The sequence below is a fragment of the Microcaecilia unicolor genome, chromosome 1 (assembly GCF_901765095.1).
Source record: "Microcaecilia unicolor chromosome 1, aMicUni1.1, whole genome shotgun sequence".
Lineage (NCBI taxonomy): Eukaryota > Metazoa > Chordata > Amphibia > Gymnophiona > Siphonopidae > Microcaecilia > Microcaecilia unicolor.
Window position 1 is genome coordinate 404,571,113 of NC_044031.1, and position 27,014 is coordinate 404,598,126.

The 27,014-nt window shown below is 43.4% G+C and overlaps 1 protein-coding gene across 2 annotated transcripts in view; it reads left to right on the plus strand.

The window, feature by feature from the left end:
• CAP2 (cyclase associated actin cytoskeleton regulatory protein 2) overlaps positions 1-27,014 on the plus strand; it is a 198,046-nt gene that overhangs the window by 131,265 nt on the left and 39,767 nt on the right. For both annotated transcript variants that reach the window (XM_030211332.1, XM_030211341.1), the window contains exon 7: positions 4,850-4,955. In XM_030211332.1, the coding sequence (XP_030067192.1) occupies positions 4,850-4,955 (106 nt within the window). The remainder of the gene's footprint in view (positions 1-4,849; positions 4,956-27,014) is intronic.

A 27,014-nucleotide genomic window follows, 5' to 3' on the forward strand; every position in this document is an offset into this window, starting at 1 on the left:
TCAGCTTAAATTTCTGTGTGGTATATAGAATATGCCAAGCGCCTCTCCATGCGACCAAATCCATTTAGGCCGTGTTTTACTTGGCCTAAATCCCGACGCTTAAATTAGGCACAGAGGAGGAGATTTTATATATAGCACCTAAAAAATTGGCACCGAAATCAGTGCCGACTAAGCGAATTCTATAATCGACACCAAAATTTAGGTGCCGATTATAGTATAAGCTTAGTTGATATTTCAGCGCCTAATCTGCACACATCCGTCTACACCAACTAAAACATGACATAAATCCCAGCATGTAGATTTAGGCAACCACAAAACACCCATGTCCCTGCCTATAACCACACCCCTTTTTGCCTGCACGCATTAGAAGTTTGACGCACATCATTACACAATACACTTAGCGAGTTGTGTGCCTAAATTCTAATCAGTGCTAATTAGTGCTCATTATTGCTTAAGTGCTGATATCAGTGCTCATTAGCTTGTTAAAACAATTAAGTTACATACGGTGTTATAGTATCCACTCCAATTTCGATGCCTAAATCTAAGCGCACTATATAGAATCCAGGGGAGAGTGGGTGTATTCTATAATAATGTGCATAAATTTTTGAAACCCCCATGACTTGCCCATTTCACGTACATTACCACGCTCCCTTTTCAACTATGCGACTTGGAATTTATGCACATTACGTTACAGAATTCAGGTAGCAAGTTGTGCGTGTAAATCTTAATGCCAATTAGTTCTGATTGCTTGTTAACATCCAATTAACAGCACTGATTAGCTAGTTAGCCAGTTAAGTTTACGCGCATTGTTGTAGAATACGCTTAGATTTCTGCGCAGAAATTAAGGGGTGATATATATATATATATAATTTGGCGGATTATGAAAGCATGTACATAATTTTATAGCAGATTTAGCTCTATTTTTACTCATGTTAAGGTGCCTATGCCTTTGAAAATGTATGCATAATATGTACCATTAGGGGCATCACTGACAGTAAAATGTCTCAGATTTGTGTATTAAACTGTTGCAAAAGCAGATAGAAAAAGAGCTTTGGTTTCCTTGCAGATTTATTGTATGTTGCCTTCCATATCTGATTTGGTTAACAAGCTGAGTAGACTGTAGTCCTTAAAATGGCTTGTAATAACTAAGGAGTGAAATCCATAAATCGTGCCTAAAAAATCAGCACAAAAAATGCTTACGCGGTATTCTGTAAGCCACGGTTTATAGAATAGCACTTAAGCACTGGGGTCTTGCATAAATTTAGGCACATCCATTTGCACCAACAAAAATATGCAAATGCCCATGCCACAATTTATGCGTGGAACTCCCTTGTTCGATAATTGCACACAGAACTGGAATCCATGCTCCACCCTGAAATACCCATGACTCCCCTATTTCTGTGTCCCCTTTTCTAGGATGTGCATAAAATTAAGGCGCAGATAATGCACTAAATATATGCTTGTACATTAATTGATTTCAATTAGCACCAAAAAAACTCCATATGAGGAAATTTAAAAATACAACTACAAAAATTAACCTCACAGGGGGAAAAAATCTTGAAAAGCACTCAAATCTTCAAATGTAAACACTACATATAGTGCAAGCTCACATATCTCTTAAAAAGAATCCCACTCATTTCAAAACAACCAGAACTCTATAATATGCAAATCTTCAATGAACAAACACTGTTTAAGCTGTAATAGGGTCCCGACACGGACCATGTTTCGCTGCTCGCTTTGTCAAAGAACCCAATTTCAAGGTTTCACAGCATGAACTCCTGTGAGCAAGAACAACATACATAACATTAAAACACTATAATTTAACTTAAACATTAATTCAAAAAAATGATGTAGATGTAGAGCAGTATATACATGTACAGCAGCAGACAGTGATTGGGCAAGGTATCTCATAATCCTGCTCACAACAGCTACAGGAGAATGCTGGAGGGCTGGAAACCGGAAAGACGGCTCTTAAAATGGAGAACGTCAAGCCAGCTGGCCGACCAGACACCCCCGTGGTAACATGATATCACAGAAATGCCCACCATTCCACCTCACGGATCAACTCTTTTTTAAGGGCCATCTTTCTGATTTCTGGCCGTCCAGCATTCTCCACTAGCAGGACTACACCCATAATGACAAAGTAATGAGATCATACTAAAAGGAGGGATAGAAAAAACAAGGGAATGGGAAAGAGCCAAAAAGGAGGGATAGAAAGAACAAGGGAGTGAGAGCCAAAAAGGAGGGATGGAAAGAACAAGGAAACAATAAAGTGCAAGGAAGGAAGGATAGAAAGAACAAAGGAACGAGAGAGCCAAAAGCAGTGATAGAAAGAATGAGGGAACAAGAATGTGCCAAAAAGGAGGAAGAGAAAGAATGAGGGAGCCAAAAAGGAGGGAAAGAATGAAGGAATGAGAGCCAAAAAGGAGGGATAGAAAGAATGAGGGAACGAGAGCCTAAAGGACAGATAGAACGAGGGGACAAGAGTCCAAGAAAGAAGGGATAGAAAGAACGAAGGAACGAGAGAGCCAAAAAGGAGGGAACGAATAAGGGAATGAGAAAAAGCCAAAAAGGAGGGAAAGAATAAGGGAATGAGAGAGCCCAAAGAGGGATAGAAAGAACAGGGGAAAGACAAAGTGCAAGAGAGAGAGAGAAAGAATGAGGGCATGAGAGCCAAAAAGGAGGAATAGAAAGAATGAGGAAATGAGGACACAAAAAGAAGTGATAGAATAGGGAACAAAGAAGTGCCAAAAAGAAGGGATAGAAAGAACGAGGGGGTGAGAGAGTGAGAAAAAGGAGGAATACAAAGAACAATGGAATGAGAAAGTGCCAAAAGGGGAGGGATAGAATGAATGAGTGAATGAGAAAGAACCAAGGAGAGAGAAAAATAATGAGGGAAAGAGACAACAAAGAGGAATGGAACAAAAAAGGGAATGAGAACCAATAAGAAGGTATAGAAAGAACGAGAGACTACGAAGAACAATGGAATGAGAAAGTGCCAAAAGGGGAGGGATAAAATGAATGAGGGAATGAGAAAGAACCAAGGAGAGATAAAATTAATGAGGGAACGAGAAAGAGACAACAAAGAGAAATAGAAAGAATGAGGGAACAAGAAAGAGCCCAAAAGGAGGGATAGTAAGAACAAGGACATGAGAAAGTGCCAGAAAGGCGGTATAGAAAGAATGTGTGAATGAGAAAAAGCCAAAAAGTAGGAATAGGAACAATGAGGGAATGAGAAAGTGCCAAAAAGGAGGGATAGAATGAAAGAGGGAATGCAAAAGTGCCAAAAAGGAGGGATAGATAGAACCTGGGAATGAGAGAGTGCAAAAAAGGAGAAATATAAAGAACAAGGGAATGAGAAATATCCAAAAAGGAGGTATAGAAAGAATGAGGGAATGAGAGAGAGCCAAAAGGGAGGGATAGAAAGAACAAGGGAATGAGAAATTTCTAAAAATGAGAAATAGAAAGAATGAGGGAAGGAGAGCCAAAAAGGAGGAATATAAAGAACGAGGGAATGAGATCCAAAAAGGAGGGATAGGAAGGATGAGGGAACGAGAGTGAGAAAAAGGAGGAATATAAAGAATGAGGGAACAAGAAAGTGCCAAAAAGGAGGTATAGAAAGAACGAGGGAATGAGATCCAAAATGGAGGGATAGAAAGAATGAGGGAATGAGAGAGCCAAAAAGGAGCTATAGAATGTTCGAGGGAATGAGAAAGTGAGAAAAATGAGGACAATAAAGAACGAGGGAATGAGAGAGTGCCAAAAAGGAGGGGTAGAAAGAATGATGAAATGAGAGCCAAAAGGTAGGTATAAAAAGAGAGTGAATGAGATGAAGCCAGAAAGTAGGGATAGTACGAAAGAGGGAACCAGAAAGAACCAAAAAGGAAGGATAGAAAGAACAAGGGAATGAGAAAGTACAAAAAGGAGGAATATATAGAATGAGGGAACGAGAAAGATCCAAAATGGAGGGTCTCAACGTGCTGCTCTAACATTTGAGCTACTCCTCCACTCCACTCCACTCACTGTAAGTAGCCTAAACAGAATTGGTAGGGTTCCTAATGACCTCAAGTACAAAGTTGCAGTTTACGTAGCATAGATCTAGTAGATCCTATGAAGTGCAGCCAACCTCCATCTCATTTTTGCTGCTACACCTTTCAAAATTTTGAGGGCTTTGAAGTGTGTTTTCTCCTAGCCAGCAAGGAGTATGGATTGTATCTTGGTTTCCCCTTGTCCAGCCCTTTGGGGACTTAACGCTGCTCTAGAACTGGAATGGAAAGATGCAATAGGCTGTTTAGTCAGATTGAAATGGTGTTCCTCATTTTTGTAAGTTTTGGTAATGCAATATACCACTTTTTTTGGACGATTATTTTGTAAAGAAGCCCCCATACTACTTTTCCACTGTGCCTCTTCTTAGTGGTGCTTATTGTACCCTTGACCTAAAAGATGTGGAACCCTCTTTCATATTAACTAAAATGAAAGCAGTGTAACATTCTGTATTTCACACAATTGTGAGATAATTTCACAAAAAAACCCACTTGCAATGTCAGCTCAAAAAGATGCTTAGCTATGTTTGCCAGAGCAAGTGCAACCTTCAATTTCTTGAATTTTATTTTTAGAGTCAAGCCCCAATAATCCAGGGCTTGTACATAATACAGTGATAACCAAAGTGTCACCACATTATATAAAGTATTGCTAGCTGCTTTTCAGAACTGTGATAATTGTTATTATCTACTTAAATTTTACAGTCTTGAGTAATATATAACTAATCTCTGAACATTATTTACATCTTTGTAATTTTACATTATATATGTTTTTCATTTTTGTATGCTTTTTTTTTTTTAACAAATAGTGATTCTCGCCACATTGAGTGGGTGAAGTCATGCCTGAATCTCTGGACTGATCTTCAAGCTTACATCAAAGAGTATCATACCACAGGCCTTTCCTGGAGTAAGACTGTGAGTATTCTCACTCTTTTCATCTCCTTCCTCCTCCCCACCTAGTTAATTCTGTCAAGTTTTGCTTTTGCTTTCCTTGTGCATTACAACACTGTTTCCCAAAACAGTGGGTCTGGGCCCTAGCTGGGGTCACATCATCATTAAATGGGGTCAAAGAAACAGGACTACCCACCTCCCTCTGGATTTCCTCTGTGACCTATGCCCTATAGTGGCAGTCAGCTTGAGGCCTTTGAGTCTGTGAATGTTCACAGGCTGTGCCCCCTTTTTCTGAGTGAGCTTCTAGTTAGATTGATAACTCATACATAGCACCGGGATCTGTAAGTTCACACTGAAACACAGGACCTGTGCAACTACTGCTACCATTACCACCGCTGCCACAACCACCACTGTTCTTTCATACTTTGGATATAAGGAGGGAGGAAAAAAGGGAGGGAGTTGCTGTTTTGTTTTCATCATCATGTGGGATCTCATGATTTTTTTAAGTGTTAAAATGGCATCATATTGGATAAAAGTTTAGGAGGCGCTGCCTTACACGCTTGATATCATTTTTGTACCATAGAATTTGCTGTTAATGTATGGGATTTGACATGTTCAGTTGATTCCCTTGCCTGACTTTTAGTCTTGCCCATCCTCTGTATTTCATAGCCATCAGCAGTTATATCTCCCATCCTGCATCTCCCTTCCTGCTTTTCTCTTTTCATTTTCTGCTAATTTCTCTCTTTTTCCTCATAGTAACATAGTAACATAGTAGATGACGGCAGAAAAAGACCTGCACGGTCCATCCAGTCTGCCCAAGATAAACTCATGTGTATACCTTACCTTGATTTGTACCTGTCTTTCTCAGGGCACAGACCGTATAAGTCTGCCCAGCAGTTTTTCCTGCCTCCCAACCACCTGTCCCGCCTTCCATCACCGGCTCTGGCACAGACCGTATAAGTCTGCCCTCCCCTATCCTCGCCTCCCAACCACCAACCCCTCTTCCCCCCACCTGCTCTGCCACCCAATTGTAGCTAAGCTTCTGAGGATCCATTCCATCTGCTCAGGATTCCTTTATGCACATCCCAAGCATGTTTGAATTCCGTTACCGTTTTCATCGCCACCACCTCCCACGGGAGGGCATTCCAAGCATCCACCACCCTCTCCGTGAAAAAATACTTCCTGACATCTTTCCTGAGTCTGCCCCCCCTGCCCCTCATTCCCTACTGTTTCTGTTTTCAACTTCTCTCTCACTCTCTTGCCTTGCTTCCAGGTGTTAGACATTCAGGGGCCCAGGGCAGGACCTGGGGAGGGGGCCCCAAAGCTAGCCTTCAGTCAATGCCTCCTTCAGCATAAGGCAGACTTGGGAGCCCCTTGCAATATGGGGGCCCAGGGCAATTGCCCTGTTTGCCACCCCCTAACGCCGTCCCTCTTCCAGGGCTGGTGTTAAGGGTAGCAAACAGGACAATTGCCATGAATCCCTATGCCATTGGAGCCCCAAGCCCACCTGACTCAAGCTGAAGGAGGTGTAGCTTGGCAGGCTTTGAGTCAACCTCTCCAGTTGCTGCCCTGGAACACCAGATCTGCTTGCCACACCTGATGCCCTGGCACTGTAGATATGATGTGAGCTGTTCATCCATGGTTCCACGTTTTAAACTGCACACAGATGAAAAAGGCTACAGGTCTCATTTCCTTAGCAAGTAACATGCCCATAAAATCAATAAATCACTGTAGTACAGATTCAAATTTAATTTAACACATTTATATTCCACTCAACCAACCAGTTCTGAGTGGATTACAAGCATATTCATGAAGAATACAATATAATACAGCACAAAACTAAACATATCATTAAAATACATAGCAAAATATATTACAAATCCAAAAATTATAGCATCATTTTAGATCTATTACACACTCAAGTTAGAAGAGTCTAGAAAATTTCTGGCTGTCGGAGCTCTCTCTTCCCCGTTTTTGCATTTCTGTAGGGATTGGCTCTAGGTGTGGTATAAAAAGGAGTCCCAATTTATTATGCTTTCTCATTATCACATATTCATCGGGAGGGACAGTCAAGTGTTTTCTAGTAACATAGGAGGTAATTCTATAACTGGATGCCCACAGTTCAGCACGTAAATAAACAGAATAGCTGCACGCTTGCAGGCAAATGTACACTTATGCATTTGAGTGACAGCAAAACAGCTATGCACTATTTTGCAAGGACGCGTGTATGTGGTAAAGGGATAAATTCAGTAAAGGTTGCTAAAAGTTAGATGCCGAAAAACTGGATACTAAGCTAGTATTCTGTACCATCAGAGCTGCCTGCCAAATCTGTTGTAGAATATTAGAGTAAGTCTGCAGTTATGTGCCACATTTTAGGCACAACTACTTAGACCATGTCTATAGCTGGTGTAAATGGTGGCGCCTAAATGCAGAAGCTGGGTGTGTAAATGCAACTATTCTATAGTTCACAAGTATAGTCAGAATGCCCCTGACATGCCCATGTCCCTCCCACATTAATGCCTCTGTGCACACAAAATCCAATAATGGCTCCAGGAGGATTAACCAAGGTCTTATGCATTTTTGGAAGAATGTATATGGTTGGAACTGTTGGATTGATGTTAAACAAAAAATCCTTTTCCTGGCTAGTAAGGAAATCTGCTGAATGGCCATTATAGAGCCGTTATCAGATTTTGTAGACAGTTTTTTAAGGCCTTTTGTTCCAGCTATACCCTCTTATGTAAGAGACTCTGTATATGTAATAAACCTTTTGTGTGATTTTAAGGGTGATGTCAATAACAATTTTAGCTACGTTGAACATCAATTTGTTATATATGAATATCCCCCAGGAAGCAGCTCTGAAAATAGTTGAGGAAACGTACTCACCCGCACTACCAACCTTAGGATACCCAACTCGTTCATTCTTGATCTTGTAAGATTAGCATTAACAGATAACTATTTCAAGGACACTTCTTTTTACAGATAAAAGGCATGGCCTCGATGGCACCAGATTTGGCCAACTTGTATGTTGGTGATTTTAAACGCAAACACTTTGTTTACCATCCATTCTCTCAACATACAAAACTCTGGCACCATTACATAGACGATGTTCTTCTGTGGCAGGAAAATGAGGAGTATCTCAGATGTATTTGTTTCTGCTACTTATGTGTGCCAATTACAGAATACTGTAAGTTGCATACACCCTTGCTGCATTTAGACACCCACATTTACACCAGGTCTATACTCATCCTATGGCGCAAATCCTAGTTAGTGGGGAACGCACTTCTGCTTTCCAGATCAGTAGAGGCACTTGTCAGGGATATCCCCTGTCTCCCCTTTACTACAGGTTATAAATGGGAACCCCTCCATACCGGGAATATCCTTCTTAGAGACTGAAATTACGGCATTAGCTTTTGCAGATGACCTGTTGGTAATTTTTACAGATCCAGAAACGAACCTCCCTCATTTATTACAGGTCATAGAGGTTTTTGGGCAAACTTCAGGTTTTGTTCTTAATTTGGTGAAATCTAGAGCACTCCCCTTCCCTCCAGAACTTCGGTCTTTGTGGAGGGACCCATTTCCCTTACAGTGGGAAGATCAAACATTATATCTGCCTCAAGATTTAGATTTGTCAAGGTAAAATGCCCTGTTTACCATTAAAAATTCTGCAAACTCCAGGAGAGTACAGAAGCATGGGTCTTTTAAATCTTAAATATCTGACAGTTGTATGTGGGATGCGTCAAATGACTCGTTCCATAATACTCAACAGTTTTCTTTAACCACACTTGAAACCAAGTTGTTCCCCTCATTTCTCTTTAGTATTCTATTACATACAGTATGCGGGGCACCACAAGGGGTGTTTAAATCCTATTCGGTTTTGAAGGTGGGAAGGGAGGTGTGGAGTTAGATATGTAAATGACATAATTTTTCTGCAACAATTTGTAACAATCTGGTATTTCCATCTGGGCTGGAGTCCAGTATATTCTGTATTTGGGAGTATCTTTTACATGTATTAACTGAGGAGGGGAAAATAAAGTCATTTGTTGATTACAGAAGGAGTTTGCATTATGAGCTTCAGATTATTTTGTTTACAAACAGTTACACCATTATACACCATTATATCCAAATACTTTCTTGGGTGGATCTGATGGAGGGTGTGCAAAAAACCCTCCAAGAAGCGTATGCAAATCACATGAAACAGCTACACCTATCCGGGTATGCCATGTTGTCTGCCATGTTAAATTAATGCATAGTAACTACTTCCATATTAACAATAAGATGCAGTATCTGCTCGTTGCTCACCACATTCCAAGTTGCTTTTAACATGGTCATTACTATATGTACAGTAAATTACTAAGACACCACATTAATTGTTAATGTGTGTTAATTGCCACATTAACAGCCAACACAGCTTAGTAAATAGTCCCCAGACTACTTTGTTAAAGTCATCTTTTAATGCACACTAATTGAATTGGCCCAACTGTGTTAAATCGTACCCACATCAAGGCTGGATAAATTCAGCAGTGTTTGTCTGTTCCCTCTGGTGGACGTGCATTTCAAAGTAAGACCCAGCTGTGAACAGCAAGGAGCTGGCCAAAGAACTCCAGATCAAAGCTGTAAAAAGGAACGGATCTATTAATCCCACCTATTAATGTCATATACTATCGCCCACTCCCTTCACTCTTCCCAAAAGAATCTGCTCCATGTCCCTTCATTCCATCACATCTTTCATAAGTTTAGAAAATTCATGTTCTCAGTGGCTGGACCCACCCTCTGGAATAAACTCCCTTTATTCCAGAGGGTGAAGCCTTCCTTTAAGAAGTTTAAGGAGCACTTGAAGACTTACCTTTTCCGTGAAGCTTATGGCAGTTGACCCCTTGTCTTTGATGCCCTTTCAGTCCTTGAGGCTTGACAATGTAGAGGTGTTGCAGCGGCAGCATGGTTTTTCTTCTTTCTCTCTGTCCTGTTTTGATTGTATTTCTTTTTCTGGTTATGTTTGTCTATTATAATTATTAGATGTTGTAAACTGCTTAGATGGTTTGTCCTTGAGCGCTATAACAAAGAGAAACTTGGAACAGATCAGCAGATGGGTATAAAACAATTTCAGAGTTTTTCATTATCATTCAGTGTACAGTCAAGATGATTACTGATCTGGCACCACCTAAACCTTGCCTAGGTTGGACCACCCCCCCCAAGCTGGATGACCAAGCAAGGAGGAAACTAATCAGATGTGCAATCCGAGACCCTGATGGCAGCTTCAAGAAAACTACAAGCTTCAGTGGACAAGACTGGTCGAACTATGGATGTGACAACAATATCCCAAACATTCCATAAAATCTGGCCTGTATGGTATGACGGCAAGAAGAAAGTCATTACTCAAAAAAGCACACCTTGAATCTAATTTGAAGGAACACTTGCAGGGCAATGACCTAAAACATGCAATCAAACTAAACTGTGGAATGGTTAAGGGTAAATGTGCTTGAGTGGGCCCAGTCAGAGCCCTGACCTCAGTCCATGGGTGGACTAACCACTTTAACAATCAGGCAATGCCGGAGGGCCCACAATATTATGGGGCTCACTGTGCTTTAACTCTATCTAGTTTAATTACTAGATGGTTAGGGACCTATGACCCTTTTTGCCCAAGAGCCTAGATCACTATCAGTCCACTCTAGGATTTCCAACTTTTTGCTAAAGAAAACCCGACACCTGCCCTGCTCCATGTTACTTCCTTGTCTCGCCCTCATGCCATGCCCCAAGTCCCTTTCCATGCCTATTGTTGTATCCTTCTCCCATCCCTCTACAACCAACTGTCCACACTAGGGTTGCCATCTTAAAAGAAAAAAGTAGCACTAATTTCCAGGGTAGGGCAGAGGAGTAGCCTAATGGTTAGCAGCAGACTGGGAATAAGAGAGCTCAAGTTCATAATCTCACCATAGACCCTTCTGGCCTTAGGCAAGCCACTTAACCCTCCATTTCCTTGGAATGGCCAGGGGTTGGCAATGGCACCCTCACCCCATTCATGGTCTGCCATCAACTATCACAGTTGCAGTGGCCCTAAAAGCATTTCACATCTTGCTCCATGTAGCCAGCAGAGACTTGAAAGAAAGAATGTCTAGGATTCAGATAGCAACAACCCTACCTATAAAGAGGCAGCACCTTAGAATACCAATATAGTTCTTACTAAAAATAGACAACAAATCAGGCTGCTACAGATCTCTACACAAAATATAAACACTAGCAGAATACCTCACCTTTATCACATTCACAAAACACACAGACCCTCCACAAATATGAAACAAGGGGCTAAACTGGAAACCTCTAAAAGTCAGGAACTGCATGTACAGCAATACTACAGAAACCGAAACTGAAATGTAAGATATCAGAGAAGCACATTTACCAAAATTGACATATTCCAATTAATAAATTCAGAATTTTTTTTTTTACCTCTGTTGTCTGAGCATTTTATTTTTTCATTTGCTGTGGTCTCTTTTCTGCTTAAGAGATACCTTAATTTGCACCTTAAGAGAAACAGGGTCTCCTGTCCATTTCACATTTCACCTCTCTCCATGTCCACCATCTATCTTCCCTCTATGTCCCTAATGTGTCCTGTCCAGTATCTCCCCTCTTTGTCCCTGTCTCCATCCTTCCCCAAGGTTCACCATCTGCCCTCTCAGTGTCCCTGTCCCTCCCTCTGTGTCCAGCATTGTCCCTCTGTATCCCTGTCCCTATGCTTCCTCCATGCCTAACATCGTTTTTCTCTGTCCCTGTCTCATCCCTTGATTGGTTTATTCCCTATCTTCTCCTTCTCCCACAACCTTCCCCCCCCCCCAACATACACATGGGGACAGTATCTCTCCTGCTACCCCCCCCCCCCAACACACACACACAGTTTGGTATCTCTCCCTCTTTTCCTGATTCCCTGGTTCTCTCTCCCCCCCCCCCCCCAACACCTATGCCTCCTCCTCCTTTCTTCTCCCTCCCCATCCTGGTCCATTATCTCCACCCCTTACTCTCGCACTCCCTTCCCAAGCCTGGCATCTCTCTCTCTCTCCCCCTCCCCTCCTGCAGGTCTGGCATTTCTTCCTCTACATAAATACAGTAATGCATAAGTATTGCCATACTGTGAAAGACCAAAGGTCCATCAAGCCCAGCGTCCTGTTTCCAACAGTGGCCAATCCAGATCACAAATACCTGGCAAGATCCCAAAAAAGTACAAAACATTTTATACTGCTTATCCCAGAAATAGTGGATTTTCCCCAAGTCCATTTAATAATGGTCTATGGACTTTTCCTTTAGGAAGCCGTCCAAACCTTCTTTAAACTCCGCTAAGCTAACCGCCTTTACCACATTCTCTGGCAACGAATTCCAGAGTTTAATTACACGTTGAGTGAAGAAACATTTTCTCCGATTAGCTTTAAATTTACTGGATTGTAGCTTCATCGCATGCCCCCTAGTCCTAGTATTTTTGGAAAGCGTGAACAGGATCTGGGTTCTCCACTTCTCTCCCCTTGCACACATCTGATTTCTTACCCTCACATGTGTGGCATCTTTTCCCTCTCTCTCCCCATACCTGTGTGGCATCTCTACCTCTCCTCCCTTCTCTTCCAGTGTGCCACCTCTCTCTCCCATCAAGTCTGGCACCCCTCCCTCTCCTGCCTCTGCTCACAGTCCACCAAAAGCAGCGAGTCACCAGTATCCAGGAAGATACACTACTTTCTGCTGCCCAGGACTTCTCTCTACTGTTGTCCTACCTCATCTGATTCATCATCCTATGGGCGGGACAACAGCAGAGAGAAGCTCTGGGTAGCAGGAAATAGTGTGTTTTCCTGGATGCCGGTGACTCGCTGCTTTTGGAGGCCCACAGGGTAGAAGAGAGGAGGGAGAGAGATGCTGCTGAACCTGTGAGAACCTGGGGATGATGACAGAGGTACTCTGAGCCACCGGATTTGAGGGAGAAAGGGAGAGGAAGATAGTTACTATACCACAGGAAAAAATAAATGGCTTTTCTGATGCCAGTTTTAATGTTCTGCCAGCCTAGCCATTTAAAAACTGGCCAGGCTGGCTGAAAACTGGCTAGTTGGCAACCCTAGTCCCCCCATGCCTCAATCCAATTGAAAATCTGCAACACAGCATGAAGATTGCAACCCAACGCTTCCCAAAGAACTTGACAGAACTTGAAACAGTTGGAAAAATAGTCTAATAGTGGCAAATATTGGCAATTACAATTCAAAAACATGCAGGCAAAAGGTGAAACAGAAAACCCATGAAACCAGACTCTGTGAGTAATAGAACAAGCAAGTGTACATAGTTGGTGGGGATCTATCCCAGAAAACTCACAGCTGAATTGCTGTCAAAGGCGCTTCCACCGAGAAGGAGACTGGAGAAATTAGATCTTACCTGCTAATTTACTTTCCTTTAGTCCCTCCAGACCGGCCCAGATAGTGACTGATGGGTTGTGCACGCCTTCCAGCAGGTGGAGACTGAGAGCTCTGACTCTTGTGAGAGCCAATAAGAGCACTGGCTAGCTAGAGGGAGATTCAGTATTATCTTCACAAAGCAGGAAAGAAAGAAGAGTAACTTCTGTGCAACTGGTGAACTCAAACAGTCACTCATATAATACACACACACCCACATAGGTAGTGTTCAAGTTCAAGGACAGGGCATGAATGTGTTGTAGATACTTAATGCACTCATTTTTGTTGTGTTTTTTTTTAAACTCTTGACAGATCACAAACACTCAAAAGCAGCTCAACACCGAACTTAAGGAACTTTAAGAACTGGAAATAACGTAACTGAAATCAACAGCACAGGGAAGGGTCTAGGCCAGTCCAGAGGGACTAAAGGAAAGTAAATTAGGAGGTAAGATCTAATTTCTCCTTCCTTAGTGTCCCTCCAGACTGGCCCAGAAAGTGACTGATGGGAAGTAACAAAACAGTACATTCATGGGAGGGACCCTAATAATCCCGCTGTAAGCACTCTTGCACCAAAAACTGCATTCTGTGATGACACTGAACATCAAGCCTGTAATGCTTAGAAAAAGAATGCAGGGAGGGCCATGTCACCGCTTTACATATATCCAAAGGACGTACCAAAAAGCGCTCCACCCATGACGCAGCTTGCCCCCTGGTAGAGCGAGCTTTTACTCCTTCAGGAATAGGTTTCCCAGAAAGAAAGTAAGCGGAAGAAATTATCTGAAGCCACCTAGAAATGGTGGGTTTAGACTCTGCCAGCCCTTTGCGAGAACCTCCAATCAACAGGAAAGGATGATCTGAACATCTAAATTCTTCAGTAGACTGCAAATATTGCCTAAGAACTCTCTTGACATCCAGTTTACGCAAACACCGTTGGTCCTCTGATTCAGAGGAAGAATCTAGTACTGGCAAAACCACCACTTGGTTCAAATGAAATCTTGATAATACCTTAGGAAGGAAAGAAGGAACGAGGCGTAACACTACCTGTTCTTTAGAAAACTCCAAAAAAGGAGACCAGCAGGAAAATGCCTGCAAGTGTGATATGTGTCTACTACTACTACTACTACTACTTAGCATTTCTATAGCGCTGCCAGGGTTACGCAGCGCTGTACAATTTTAGCATGGGGAAGGACAGTCCCTGCTCAAGAGAGCTTACAATCTAAAGGTTACAAACTATGTAGTCAGTGTAGGTAACTTACAACTTATGTAGTCAATGTAGGTAGCTTACAATCTAAAGGTTATAAGCTATGTAGGGAAGGTGGTTAGGCGCCAAAGCAAGGGAGAAGAGATGGGCTTTGAGTAAGGACTTGAAGATGGGCAGGGAGGGCGCATGGCGTATGGGCTCGGGAAGTCTGTTCCAGGCATAAGGTGATGCGAGGCAGAAGGGGCGGAGTCTGGAGTTAGCGGTGGTAGAGAAGGGTACAGATAGTAGTGATATGTGTCTAGTGGAGGCAATGGCTACCAAAAATACCATTTTGAGCATCAAATCTTTTAAGAGTGCAAGCTGACAAAGGCTCAAAAGGAGATCTAGTAAGGTCGAATTAGATCCGCTCCCCAAAGGAAACAAACAACGTCTGGATGACTAGCTAAGGTTGTTTCTTTGATATGACTGCGAAAACAAGACAGTGTTGTAATTTGCACCTTAAGTGAAACAGGCACCAAGCTTTTATCAAAACCCTCCTGTAAAAATTCTAAAATCTGCGCCACGGAAGTCCGAGACAGAGAAATGGCCCAATCTTCACACCAAGACTCAAAAATATGGCAAGTTTGAATATAATTCAGTGAATTTGATCGACGCCGCAAACAAAGCATTGTGACAACCACATTGGCTGAATAACCTCTCTTCATCAACTGTGCCCTTTCAAGAGCCAAGCCGTAAGACAAAATCGAGCCAGGTCTGGATGACATACTGGACCCTGAATCAGAAAGCCGGGAGACTCTGGAAGCTTCAATGGAGTGTCCACTAGAAGGTAGAGGAGATTGACATACCAAGGCCTGCGAGGCCAGTCCGGCGCTACTAAGATTATGAGACCCCTGCGTGCCTCAATCCTTTGAATACCCCAGTGGTTAAGAATGGTTGAAATGCTGCTGCACTGAGCTCCCATTCTCCAGGGTCTAGAGTGTGGCCACTGAGAAAGTCTGCTTGAACATTCGTTGTCCCCACCATGTGAGACACCAACAGATCTGAGACTTGCTGTTCTGCCCAAACCATGAGAAGAGTTGCTTCCTGTTCCAACTGATGACTCCTCGTTCCTCCTTGCCGATTGACATAAGCTGCTGCTGTCGCGTTGTCCGAGAGGACACGAACGGACTTGCTTTCGACTAGATGCCAAAATGCCTCCAAAGCCAAACATAACATAGTAACATAGTAGATGACGGCAGAAAAAGACCTGCACGGTCCATCCAGTCTGCCCAAGAAGATAAATTCATATGTGCTACTTTTTTATTTCTACTGTCCTCTTCAGGGCACAGACCCTATAAGTCTGTCCAGCCCTATCCCCACCTCCCAACCACCAACCCTGCCTCTCACCACCAGCTCTGGCACAGACTGTATAAGTCTGCCCAGCACTATCCTTGCTGTAGAAGTGTGGATATTTCCTCTACAAGTATCTGCTTGTGCCAAGCCACAAGATACCACCGTATCTGCTCTGACCCAGGGGACAGAGACAGACACCTTAAAAGCCTGACTGCATCCTTCAAACAGAAAGGCTACAACCCCAAAATAATCTCCAAGAATATTGCCTCCTCCCTCAAAACACCCAGGGAGAATCTGTTACAGTACAAAGAGAAAAAATCCACAGACAGAATTCCCCTTGTAGTGACATACAATCCAGAGCTGGAAAAACTGAGGAAAATCATAAGAGATCTACAACCTATACTCCAGGAAGATGAATTACTGAAAGAGATATTCCCATCCCCACCAGTACTGGCCTTCCGACAACCACCCAACTTAAAACACAAGCTAATCAGAAGTAAACTTCCATCACAGACTGAAAAGGAACAGAAGGGCACATGTCCCTGTAATTTATCCAGTTGCAAACTATGCCAAAATATTTCACAGGACCCCACAGTTACCCACAAAGGAAAGATATTCAACATAAAGGAATCTTTCACTTGCTCATCTTCCAATGTGGTATATATCATTCAGTGTAAAAAATGTAACGAAGGATGCTATATTGGAGAAACAGGCCAGATGCTTAAGACAAGATTCAATTTGCATAGACATCACATGAACAATACAGCCATTAGGGCCCCCACCCCGGTGGGACAGCACTTCACAGAACCAGGACACTGTACCAGTGATTTCACAGTGAGAATACTGAAAGGTAACTTTAAAACCATACAAGAACGTAAGACCTTTGAAGTCAGAATGATTGAATATTTTAACACCCAACAGAAAGGACTTAACAAGGACCTGGGGTTCCTAGCCCATTATAAACCATAAAGCTGTATGTCTCTGTTGATCACCCCACCCCTCACCTACCCACACCCATCCTGTTAGAATATCAATGATATGCTTTGATGTCCCCATGCATACCTCCGACCCACCCCCATCCTCCCACCTTGTCAGACTGTCATAGTAATGCTTGAATGTTTTCACTTATATACACTGTCAGCTAGCACATTTGCTTATTTCCGATCTGACGAAGAAGGGCAACCTTCGAAAGCTAATCAAGAAATGTATTAAGTTATGTCCAATAAAAAAGGTATCATCTTATTTTCTTTTCCATGTTTTATTTTGTTTGATTTCTATTGATAACCTTAAGAGTGGACTAACACGGCTACCACACTCCTCTACTTAAGATGGAAATCACTAAAACTTACCTGCCCATCTTCAAGTCCTTACCCTATTGACCCAGAATAGCTGAGTGGCTGGAGGGGGGCAGGGGACAGAGGAGAATTGCTGGGTGGCTGAAGGGGGAGCAAGGGACAGAGGAGACTCGGTGGGTGGCTGGAGGGGGAGCAGGGGACAGAGGAGACTTGGTGGGTGGCTGGAGGCGGGCAAGGGAAAAAGTAGAATCACTGGGTGGCTGGAGGGGGATCAGGGGAGAGAGGAGAATCGCTGGGTGGCTGGAGGGGGGGACAGAGGAGACACACTCGCACCCAGCAGTCTCACTCTCTCTCTGTCACACACACACACTCGCACATTCACTCTCTTTCTCACACACACAGTCAATCTCACTCTCTCAAACATACACACTCTGAGGAAAAGCTTGCTAGCGCCCGTTTCATTTGTGTCAGAAACGGGCCTGTTTTACTAGTCAACTGATAATGAGTGTGACTATTGGGCAGACTGGATGGACCGTTCAGGTCTTTATTTGCTGTCACTTACTATGTTACAATTGATCCTCTTTGTTCCCGGGCTGATGCGCAGACCTCAGCTCTGACACAGGCATGAGCATCGGATGTCACCTGACCTACTGGCGTGTGCATGTGGTGACCTCTCAGCACACAGTGCCGGTAAATCAGAGACAAATCTTACATGTGCACACCACAGTGTTCCAAGATTCAACTTCCATTCCTTCCTTGCCTACAGTGCTGTGGCTCAAATCCACTGAGAGACTGAGGGAGATGACTGGAATTTTCTTTTATGTACCATTAAATTCTTACGGGGATGGGTTAAATTCTTGTTGGGATGGGTTAAAGTTTTGCGGGGATGGGCGGAGACAGGTAAGATTCCAGCAGGGACTGGCAGGGATGGGTAAGATTTCTGTCCCCGTGCAACACTCTAGACCAAACCTTACCATCTAAATGCATTTAAGTCTGACACACTCACACAACAAAATGTGAAAAACCTTCAATGGAATGTTCACTTTCTATAGCCACTGCAGTTTTCAGATTCTGCTTAGATGGCTGAAAAGTCTGATCCCATTATAAATTGTACCATGCTGTGCTTTGTAGTGAAGCACAATGGCTTTCATAGGAGCAGAAAAGTGAAGGAGGGTCAGGATATATGATAGGAGCTGAATTTAACAGCAGATTGATCATTGATAAATATGTGCAGGATATAAAGTGTGTGTTAAACAGATAAATCAGTCCCATTGTCAGGGTGGTGGTAATGGTTTGACCTTTACATTAAATGCACAGCTGCACAGGGCAACTGTGCCTTATTTCAGTTTCCTGCCAAAACGTAAGAGGCTTTCTTTAGTATAATCATTGAACTGACACACATGCGTTTTTCCTTGTTGGGAGAAAGACTGCAAACAGCTGTTGTATAACCTAACAAGAATGTGAGACAGCATTCACAGCTCTGGGGGGGGGGGGGGGGGGGGGGGGGGGGGCATCACAGCCACCACACAACAGCAACGCCCACAGATGGGATTCGCTGTATTAGTTCTATTTCTTCCTACCAAGGGGGAAGGCATTAAATTTGGGACTGAAAGGGTTGAAAAATGTAGGTAGTTTTGAATGAGGTAGCGGGGCACCATTGCCAGAGTCCAGTTCTCATTGACCTGGAAGCAGAGAGCCAGTGTAATGGTTCAGCAGTATTGCATGAGATCAAGAGACAAGCCTGGATTCTGCCCCTCAGACCAGCCAGGGCTTTGGAAGCAACACTTACAGGCCGTGGAAGGTGGCTGTGCTCTGTGTACAAGTGAACTGGGTTTCTGAAATAGCTGTAGTCTCTGTCCTAAGATCATCTCTGCAATGAGTGAACTACATTTAGGAAGAATAGATCTAAAAATGAGGAAAACCTTCAGGGTAGCTGTGAGTTAAGGCTCCTGGTGCCCTGGTCCCTGTAGAACTGGAAGCGTAGAGTGAGCAAAGGGAAACTACTAATCCAAACGAGACTTAGAAGGCACAAGAGAAAGCTGTTAGCCTCCCCCCCCCCCCCCCCCAAAAAAAAATGCTGAACATGAATGCCAGCTAAAAGTTTAGGTTTTGGGAGGATGGTAGTCGGCATGCTGACACTTAAAGATAATCTGAGAGCAACAAGGGATAAGGCTAGCAAATGTCCACCAGACTGTGGCAGATGCAGACTTCAGAACCAAATCTCTGAGGGAGCATTAAGGGATTTACAGCACATGGTCCCTATTCAGCATTTAATTTCACCACATGTACTTCAGTTAAGCCTGTTAAATCAGCAGTGCCTCAAATTCAATAGAATTTGATGAAGATTTGCTAGCTTCATTTCCTTGGTCCCAGTAGTGAGAGCCTCCACTGCCAAATGTATCTTGAAGTGCCTCAAAAAACAATAAAACAGAATACAAGAATGATCCCCATCTAAATGGGGATACTGCATACAGGCCCGACCCCTTTCTCCAAGCCATCATTCTGGTGTAGTGGTGATCCATGGAGCATGACTGGTGAGGAGAGACTTAAGCCTCACTGGCAGTTTGCACATATATAATTTGGAGCCAGAACCTTCAGGTGGGAAATAATGTAAGGAACAATATATTCATTTACATTAAGCCTGATGGAACTGTAATGCCTATAAATGTATTTATTTATGACAGTCTTATCCTGCATTTGCCCTAGAAGAGCTCGGGTTCAATGTGGCTTACATAGCAAACATTAGTAGAATGGTACATATTTTAAAAAGTATCATTCGTATAGTACATCTTATAATACTTAGTATCTTGAAATGAACAAATTCAATATAAGTAATAATGATAAATCCCATGTGAAGTCTGAGTTAGCCTTTATGCACTTAGAGTAGCACATATGTTAATGTTAATGAGCTAGATCACATACAAATGCATGCAAAGATGCTCCTTCATATTAGAATAGAGTTATTGCAGATTGCCACAGTAAAAAAGAGCTTTGTTTTTAAGGTGATTATAAGAACAGCCATACTGGGACAGACCAATGATCCATGTAGTCCAGTATCCCAGGGGCGTAGCTACGGGTGGGCTTGGGTGGACCCAGGCCCACCCAATTTCAGCTCAGACCCGCCCACCCAAGCGCACACACACTGCAGCAGCCTAGCGACCACCGCAGAAACGGCACCCGCTCGCTCTGGCTCAGCTGAGCTGATATCTCCAGGGCAGGCTCCAGCCCGATTTTGGCCCGCCCACCCAAGCAGCAAGCGCAAACACTGCAGCAGCGTACCATGTCAAGTGGTTGCGGGCACCCGCTCAGGGCCCATGGGAGTAGACTGGGGGGGCCAGGCAAACTACGACGACGACTTACCCGAAGTCGCTTCGGCGAACTGGCGGGCGGGGCGCCAGTAATAAAAGCAGCAAGCAGGCACGCTCATCTTTTTTTTTTTTTTTTTTTGTTACATTTGTACCCCGCGCTTTCCCACTCATGGCAGGCTCAATGCGGCTTACATGGGGCAATGGAGGGTTAAGTGACTTGCCCAGAGTCACAAGGAGCTGCCTGTGCTGGGAATCGAACTCAGTTCCTCAGTTCCCCAGGACCAAAGTCCATCTCCCTAACCACTAGGCCACTTTACCCTCCTCCTGCCTTCCTCTGATGTCATTTCCTTTCGGGCGGGCGGGACGCTGAGAGGGCAGGGAAGCGGACGGAGACGAGCGTGTCTGCTTGCTGCTTTTACAACCCCTGCTGGCTCGCCCACCTGTTTGCCGCTGGAGTGGAAGTGCTGGCTCCTATCTAGCCCACTGTAAGGAAGGAAGCCATTTGGTAAACCTCTGTTTCCACTCCCCCGCGCAGCTGTCGCTGTTCACTCAAAACACAGCAAACCTGTGAGCTGCTGCGTCCACGTTGCCATTCTTTATTGTTGGTCTGTCTTGGGGGAGACGCTGGATAGAATGAGCCTCAGCCTGGCCCTGCCCTGTGGAAACGTGGGAATTGGAAAGGTTCAAGTTCGAGTCTAGAATCGAGTTCCTGCCAGTGCCAGCCCAGCCCCAGCCCAGCAGGTTGTAAATACTATTTTTTTTAAATCAGGGGACTTATATCTGTTTGGCTTTTAAAATGGGACATATATTGCTGTTGTATGTATTCACGGCTGCCTTTTTAAAGGTATTGTTATTTATATTTGTGTGTTCAGAATTGGTGGTGTTAAGGTTTGCTATATAGGCTCTAAGAAGCGTCATAAGATTTAGTGTTACTTCACAAAGAATCTGGCAGGGAAGGGATTTTGACAATGTTGCTATTACTGAGGTCCTACCAGAATTTTAATACACTTTTTTTCAATGGAAAACTGTAAGAGAAAACATCTTAGCCGTGGACTATGATAGATCTGCTAAATATTTTAGGCCAATTTGCCATTTTTATCTAAAGTTTTAGAAAAGGTGGTTTTAACACAGTTTATTCAGGCATTTACATTTGTTATTAAGCAAAGTTTGACGGATATGTGCCATTGTTATAATTATTTTGCAGGATACTGTGATGTTAGGATGTTTGCCATTATAGTAGACTTATGTCTGGTCAGGTTTAAGTTCTGTTTGTCTAGTAATTGCCTAAATTGTGGGAAAGTGCAGGATAGAAATTTTTTAAATGGTGGTGTTCCATAAAGTATGTATGCAGTTTATGTTGACACAGGACAACTGTTGGGCAGATTATTTAGTTAGAAATCCTTCATCAAGTGCACTCTAAGGCATTATTTTGTAATATCCCATGAAACACTACTTGTACCTGTATACATAGTGCCCACCCATATTAGCTCTGGGCCCACCCAAAATGTCAGGTCTGGCTACGCCACTGCAATCCTGTTTCCAATAGTGGCCCATCCAGCAAAGAGCATAAGGCATAGGTTAGGAAGCTAGTCACAAATTATTTTATGGATTCTGGTATATTTTAGCTGGTGGTATATGTGAGCTCCTTTTTCCTTTAAATGTCATTTCAGGATCCTCACTAGCCCAGTATGCTCCTGAATTCAAGACTATATCAACTCAGTGTGGAAAGGAGGTGTATACCATTAGGATACAGCATCTTCCTTCTAGGATAGCTGCAGTGAGCACTGAGTCCTACCCTCTTAACTATCTGAATATAGCCTATCCAAACCCTTTTGGTTGATTAGCTTTTCTCCTGCATTTATTAAACCACAATAAAACTGTCCAAAAATCCCAGGAAGCCTACTAGACAGAATTGATGATCCTGCTCTCACATATTGCAGATAGAAAACTTTTTAGTTGAGGGGGGGAGAAGGGAGAAGCAAATTTTGATACTTCGCGATTGTCTGTTATTATGTGGCTTATTTTCAAAGCACTTACAAAGTTTCATAGGTTACTATGAGGCTCATTTTTGAAAGAGAAAAACCTCTAAAAAGTGTCATAAATCACCATTTGTACGTTTTTCTTCTAAAACGTCCAAATAGGTATTTTCAAAACCTATTTTGCAGACGTTTATCTATGCAATCCATCTGCAGTGCATCCAAATCACAAGGGGGCATGTCAGGCGTTTTGAAGGCGGGATTAGGACTTGTCTAACACTTGAACGTCTTACAGCCATAATGGAACAAAGCAAAAACATCCAGGACTAAAACCAAGGTGTTTTGGCCTAGACTTGTTTTTAGAACGAATAAGGCACAAAAAGGTGCCCTAAATGACCAGATGACTACTGGAGGGAATCATGGGTGACCCCCAATACCCCCCCGGTGGTCACTGACCCCCCTCCCACCCCTAAAAATGTGAATAAAAATATGACTTATCATCCTCTATGACAGCCTCAGATGTTAAAGCCAGGTCTATTAGAGCAGCATGCAGGTCCCTGAGTAGTGTAGGGGTCGGTGCAGTACACAGTGGGTGACCCAGGTCCCTATCTCCCTCTTACTTGTGGTGGAAACTGTGCCCTCCCAAAGTCACAAAAACCCTACTGTACCCACATATAGGTGCCCCTTTCACCCATAAGGGCTATTGTAGTGGTGCACAGTGGGGGATAGTGTGTTTTGGGTGGGCTTTGGAGGGCACAGGAGACAAGATAAGGGAGCAAAGGTGGGTGCACAGAAGTATCCTCTCGGGTACCCCATTGCTCTCCTGGAATGTCTGGGGAACCAGTCTACTAAAAATGCTGGCTCCTCCTACATCCCAGTGCCATGAATCTCTACATTTTGCACTTAGTTTGTTTTTCGAAAATGGACCAAAAAACAAAATGTCCAAAGCACAAAACCTTGTTCTAAACAGTATTTTTGAAAAATAATAGACTTTTTCTTTGAAAATGACCTTATTTCCTATTCGGATTTTGGACATTTTGTGAAAAATGCCCCTCCGTGTAAATTTATAAGTCTAAATGCTTTGAAAATACGTCTCTATGTATCCTTGTGTAGTGTTGCATCCATATGTTTATTGCAAAAGCTGTTTTTATTAAACTATGTTTATTTGATTGAATAAAACTGCTGCATTCATGTTGTGTTCAAAAGATAAGGAAAAGTAATTAGTTACTCTAAACTGGTAATTGTAATCAGTAAGTAACTGCCTTCCTAGATGGGTAGTTTAATTCCAATAACTAATTACTTTAAGCTTAGAAGTAACTAATTGTACTTAATTACTTTTGAGGCGTAATCAGCACAACACTGATCAAAGCCAGCTTCTATATGCTGAGCCACAGCACCATGAGCCTTCATCTGAACCAACCCAGGTGAGGGGGTTTCCCCTATTTAGATCTCCTCCCACTTACTTTAGTCCTTATTTATTGTCTCCTTTTAACTCTTTTTAGTCCATGCATCACAGTGGCAGCCCTTGGCTGGAGCCGTGCACGGTGGCTGATTTTGAAAAGTGTAATCATTTGCCCTGCATCCAGCCACTAATGATTTCTGAACAGTGATGTCCGAGATTTCCCTGTTCTCTACCAGAGAGCCTATAAATGCTGCTACTTCAGCATCCCAAGCTCTGGCCGACCCAGAGAGCAGTGTCCTGGCCCAGAAAATGAACCCAGATCTTAAGCCTGGCAACACCCTATGCATAATCGTGCACGCAAGCTAGCCCTCACAAGTTATTTTGAGTATCCTTAAGCTTAAAAGTGCCTCCCTGGAATGTAAATTCCAAATAGTCTGTATGCTTGTAAAGGCTCTCTCCTTATTTATACTGTTGTATGTTGGTAAATAGATACAGTATATAGTATCAGATTTGTGTATAATGTAAATGGAAAAGTCCTGGTATTAACACTGAAAAGATATGTGCTTGTCATGAGAGCATGTTTGCTTTATTGTGCAGTTTGAAAAATGAGGACAATTTTAAAAGTCATTAGACCCCCAACCAAACCCAGGATCTTTGGTTTCTGTCAAAACATAAGCGTTGCCAAACTGGGACAGACCAAAGGTCCATCAAGCCCAGTATCCTAACAGTGGCCAATCCAGGTTACAAGTACCTGGCAAAATCCCAGATCCCAATCTGCAGTTGAAATTGGCTGCTCGTTTTCAGCAGAAACCAAAACCGTAAGCGAAACAGCCTCCCCCTACTCCATCCCCCTAACCATAAAAGGGGAAATGGGACTTGATATACCGCCTTTCTGAGGTTTTTTGCAACTACATTCAAAGTGGTTTACATATATTCAGGTACTTATTTTTGTACCAGGGGCAATGGAGGGTTAAGTGACTTGCCCAGAGTCACAAGGAGCTGCAGTGGTAATCGAATTCAGTTCCCCAGGATCAAAGTCCACTGCACTAACCACTAGGCTACTCCTCCACTCCCAGTGGCAAAAACAACTCCACCCCGCGAACACTCTCCTGTGCCCCCTTCCTGCATGACCATCCGTAGGCCCTCCTCCAGGCCTACCTTATTGAAGCCCTAGTGGTCTAGTAGTTTCTTTGGGGGCAGGAACAAATACCATTCATTCCTGCCCAGTGCTGCTGCTCCCTTGAACTGCCCTGGAGGTCTTGTGGGCATTTTGGGGGCAGGAATGGACCCCACTCGTTCCTGCCTCATGTACTACTCCAATCCATATGGTTGCTGAGACTTCCTACGTCTGCCTTGCGAGACTGCTGCAGCAGGTTCTCGCAGCCATTTTCCAATTGGAATCAGCATGAGAGAGGACTCATTCCTGCCCGTGTTGGTTCCAGTCGCAAAATAGCTGCCAGGACCTCCCATGACAGTCTTGCAAGGCTGCTGCGAGAAGTCACAACAGCTATTTGGATTGGGGAAGCCCAAGGGGCAGGAATGAGTGGGGTCCATTCCTGCCCCCAAAGAGGCTACTAGACCAACAGGACTACTTTGAGGGAGCAGCAGCACAGGGCAGAAACGAGTGGGATTTGTTCCATCCCCTGAAAGTCAGAAGGGAAATCTCTGGCTTCAAGTGCAAAAATGATGAGACATTGATTGATGAACCCTCTGCAAGTTTTAGGATTGTCATCATACCTAGGAGGGGGAGCTAGATGGATACCAGATGACACTGCAGTAGCTGTAGCACTGGCTGGCTCTGGAACTGCAGTGGTCACTCACTGAGGAGATGCTGGTCCCTGTATCCAGAGCTGCAGAGCCAGTTGTTGGAGCAGCCACAGGGCAAGTGACTCTGGGAGCAGAACGATCTAGCGCTTAACAGTCTCAACACCTTTCTGGAACAATTCTGCAGGTTTTTTGAATAGCCAGGTCTCTTCCACAGCTGCTGAAATAAGACAGGGGACACAGACAGTGGGAAATTATGCCATCCAATTCCACACTCTGGCCTCAGAATTAGAATGGAGCAATGAAAATCTGGTGGCCATTTTTTGGCAAGGATTAGCACCACAAATCAAGGATGAACTGGTGGAGCGAGATCTTCCCTCTTCTCTGGATGATCTTATCGGCCTTTGTAATTGGGTTGATATCTGATTCCAGGAGTGAGTCCAGGAGCTTCATTCTAGCTGCCAGATGGTTTGACTGGCACCCAGCTTCCAGCATCCCTTACGATCCTCCAAGGAGATCACATAGCCAGATTCTTTGGAGGAGCGGTTTCATCTTCTTGAAGGAGCAAGACATCCTTTCACAGTGACCACCAATCACAAAAACCTTCTTTATTTGCAGGAGGTCTGAAGTCATAACCCCCAACAGGCCCGAAGGTCTTTATTTTTTGCCCATTTTGATTTTCAAGTTGTCTTCCACCTGACCAGGAAGAACATCTGGGCCGATGCTCTCATTCATTTGAACATTCTGAAGAAAGTCCAGATTTCCAGCCTGTTTTAGATCCAGCCAAGATCCTGGCTGCAGCATCCATACTGATCCCATCTACAAGACTGTTGTTCCCAAACGTCTCCGGGACACGGTGCTGAAATAGGAGCATGCCTCCAAGATTGCAGGACATCCCAGGGTTGGGAAGACACTGGAACTCATATCTCAGACATACTGGTGGCCATGGATGAAGATGAATGTGTCCAATTATGTGGATTCTTGTTCTGTCTGCACCCACCACAAGCCCTCTTGTTCTCGACCATGGGGGATACTTCAACATCTTCTGTACCAGAGGCACCTTGGACCCACGTAGCTATGGATTTCATAACAGATCTTCCTGATTTGGAAGGGTTCTTCACTATATTGGTGGTTATTGACTGATTCTCTAAGATGGCACACTTAGAGGAAACTGGAAAGGCGTGGGATAGGAGATAGTATACTATTGTGAATTGAGAACTGGTTAAAAGATAGAAAACAGAAAGTAAGGTTAAATGGAGAAGGGTAGATAGTGGGGTTCCTCAGGGGTCTGTGCTGGGACCGTTGCTTTTTAACATATTTATAAATGGTCTAGAGACAGGAGTAAATAGTGAGGTATTTAAATTTGCTGATGACACAAAGTTATTCAAAGTTGT